Genomic DNA, 3,068 nt, shown 5'->3' on the forward strand with positions numbered 1-3,068 from the left:
TATTCTTTTGCATCGTTTGCGATGCACTTCTTTTGGCCGTCAGGACGCGTTGATTCTCGAGCGGACCTATTGCTACAGCTGCTTCTGGGGCGAGTAGCGGAGAGGGGCGATATGAGATGCCCACTCGTTCGTTGCTCATTGTGAAGAGAAGCACGGCCAACAACCGCACGGACGCTACGACTCAAGACTACACTTGCATGTATGCAGTATGTTTCATAGTTTAAATAACAATTTTTGGACGCGACAAGGAGCAACGCGCTCAGACAGGCAGCAGCGACGACACCATATAGACACGAGAGCATGGCGCGCTGTTTACGCCCCGACCTTGCTCTGCTTGATGAACGCATGTACTTGGGTTTTCTCATTGTCGCTGAGGAGTTCAAAGCCCTCGAGCGTCGGGAGATGCCACGGGTTCTCGCAGCACGTCAAGTGGTGCCAGTCGAGCGCAATGTAGCCGTTGAGGTGGTGGAAGATGAGGCCGACGCGGATGTCGCCTTGCATGATGTTCTCCTTGCAGGCTTGGCAGAGGCAGCCGTCGGTCGTCGCCGTGCCAATGACCGGGAGGGTGTTGAGCGTCCACGGATTCCGGGTCATGGCGGCTCGATTGAAATTGCAAAGTGCCGATGCTGCACGGCCCAATACGCGTTACTGCTGCATCATAGAAGGCGTAGGAGCTGGTGCCTGGAAGCGCATTCGACGACCGGCTCCTTTGTCTCGCCAACTGGGTGCGCCGCACACGAAAGCGACCAATTGCCATCAAGGGGCTGCGGACGCCCTTTTGCTACACTTGGCAATTGTATCACGTCGGGACATGTCATGGAGAGCTGGACGTGCGTCCCAAAGGCACTCGCCATTTGTATGTGCTTGGAAGCCACTTGGTGGCGCTACGGTGGATACACCAAGGTGTCAGTCTTACGCTGTCTTAGATCTTAGTCCTAAGCTCCACGCGACTGGAGATGCGTGGGATATTTTAATACGCAATTTATTTTATTGGAAGTTCATAAAATGGCCAACCGCTGTCGCGATACGGGACGCCACCTGCAAACTCGGAATCGACTTGGTCGTCGGTGTATCGACAGCTCCTTTGAAAGTGCATCTCCTCCGAACGGTCTTTCGCAACGCACTGCATGCTGCCACGTCGCTGTAGCTGCGGTGGTGGCTCGTGTCGCCTGGGTCCAGTTACGCATCGACCACGCGTATCAAATTTTCGGAAATTGGGTTGATACCAAGAGCGTATAACGTGAAGTTGATGTAAATCAACGTCGGAGCATGTTTTTCATGTTTCAGGCTCGCTTTCGCACGATTGAGATCTGCTCTCCTTGCTTGGATTCTCTACCGTTGTGTACAAGCTGCTTGGGTGCGCTGAACCCTCCAGCGCCACATAATCCACCACATTTTGGTACTCGCCTTTCAAATGTATTCGAAGTATATTCATTGACTGAGTTGGGCCTTAAGGACGCAACTACGGTACTTTAGGGCACCTGCAGTCTCGAAGCATATTTTTGGTTCAAGCGTTGTGTCGCGTGAGGTGCTGGCGCTCGTCAGTGGCGCCTGTCTTGGTGTTCAGGCGCTGTTGACGTAGCAGTCGGCATGATGGTCCACATCGCGTCGCGTTCACGACACGGCGACTTGGTCAATGTAGTGCTGGACCTGCTCTTGGGCTTGGGCGCTCAGGAGCTCGTAGCCCTCAATGTGTGGGAGCTGCGCGGGCGTCTCGCAGCACGTCAGGTGGTGCCAATCGAGTGCGATGTAGCCGTTCAAGTGGTGAAAGATGAGGCCGACGCGCACCGCGCCTTGGGGAATGCACTGCTTGCACGATTGGCACGTGGACTTGTCGTTCTTGGCCGTGCCAATGATGGGAAGCGTGCTGAGGGTCCAGGGGTTCGATGCGGGCATGTTGAGAGTAGGGCGGCAGATGTGCGTCTCGTTAAGCAAAAGTGGAAGTGAGAAACCCTTGTAGACTCGATTACGCGCATGCTTGTAGAATCCGAGAAGGCGATCATGCAGCTTTTTCTCTAGTCAATCAATGAGTCGGTGGTCGATCTTGTAGTTTGTATGGGCCATGATGAGCTGTCGGAACAAGCTCGCGTTGTGTCGCGCAGTTGCGCGACATTTGTTTTTTAATTTTTAATTTGAGATCGCAGCTGGTGCGGGACGTCGCAGTGACGAGCCGACGTTGTGTTGTGCGAATCTTCGCGGAAGCCAGACGCGCCCATGGACAGCGCTGCAGACCGCACATTTGACGAGGCCTCAGCGAGGAAGGACGAGATTCTATGCGACTTCCATAGCATTGTCCATGACGCGGCGCGGCGGCGGAGATCGTCCGGCGTCTGCAGCTACAACAACGTCCATGGTTTATAGACTAACTATCCTGTGAAATTTTGACCATGATGTCCGAGTGGATAGTACGCCAGTCGTGGGTCGTCGACAGCCCAAGATGTCGTCGACAGCATCAAGAACCAAGAAGCTTCTTAGTCCGCAGACGCTTTGAGAGCGCTTTTACAGATCGTTTTGAGATCCATCTTCCACTGTACGACTACGTAGTAAAGTGGCAAAGGCCAGTGCAAAGGCCCTGGATAGAGTGGGATTTATCACAGAAGTCTGGCTCTGTGCCAGAGCCAGGACTGAGGCCGGGGTATCTACACTTGGTCCGTGGTCGTGGATATTGCAGTTTGCTTAAAGGGCCCGCCTGAAGACTACAATTGTATCTCAGGATGATTCGACTTCTGACTTGGTCTACGGACCCAGCATTGTAGTAAGTAGCAGCAAGGGATATTCTATGCCTTTGGTCGTCGTCATAGTTGGAGAGGACAGATCGCCAGTGCGTCGGGTCCTTTGACACACGATCGACCAACTTGAAGTTGGCGCGTTCAGCACAATACCTTATTTTGGCATTGTGGCTTAGAGAATGACCATGTATTGACATGCAAATTTACATCAACACCATCTTTTGACATTGCACCTTTCTACAGCCGGAATGCTTCGGCAGCGCTGGGTGATCCAAGTCGCGTGCGGCGCCGCCGCCTTCTCGGCCAGTGTGGCCATGTTCAACCTCGTCATGGAGACAC

The 3,068-nt window shown here is 53.6% G+C and overlaps 2 protein-coding genes across 2 annotated transcripts; both read right to left on the bottom strand.

Annotated features, from left to right (window-relative positions):
* Positions 1-202: 202 nt before the first annotated feature.
* Positions 203-603, bottom strand: SPRG_17893 (hypothetical protein). Its single transcript, XM_012357305.1, has one exon. It carries the CDS (start codon positions 592-594, stop codon positions 313-315), a length of 282 nt encoding a protein of 93 aa, XP_012212695.1. The 5' UTR covers positions 595-603; the 3' UTR covers positions 203-312.
* A 1,011-nt stretch (positions 604-1,614) lies between these two features.
* Positions 1,615-1,923, bottom strand: SPRG_17894 (hypothetical protein; the record flags this gene model as incomplete). Its single annotated transcript, XM_012357306.1, has 1 exon — positions 1,615-1,923. A coding segment is annotated over one exon (309 nt), but the record flags the coding sequence as incomplete, so codon positions are not given.
* Between the last annotated feature and the right edge of the window lie 1,145 nt (positions 1,924-3,068).

This window comes from Saprolegnia parasitica (assembly GCF_000151545.1).
Source record: "Saprolegnia parasitica CBS 223.65 unplaced genomic scaffold supercont2.841, whole genome shotgun sequence".
Lineage (NCBI taxonomy): Eukaryota > Oomycota > Saprolegniomycetes > Saprolegniales > Saprolegniaceae > Saprolegnia > Saprolegnia parasitica.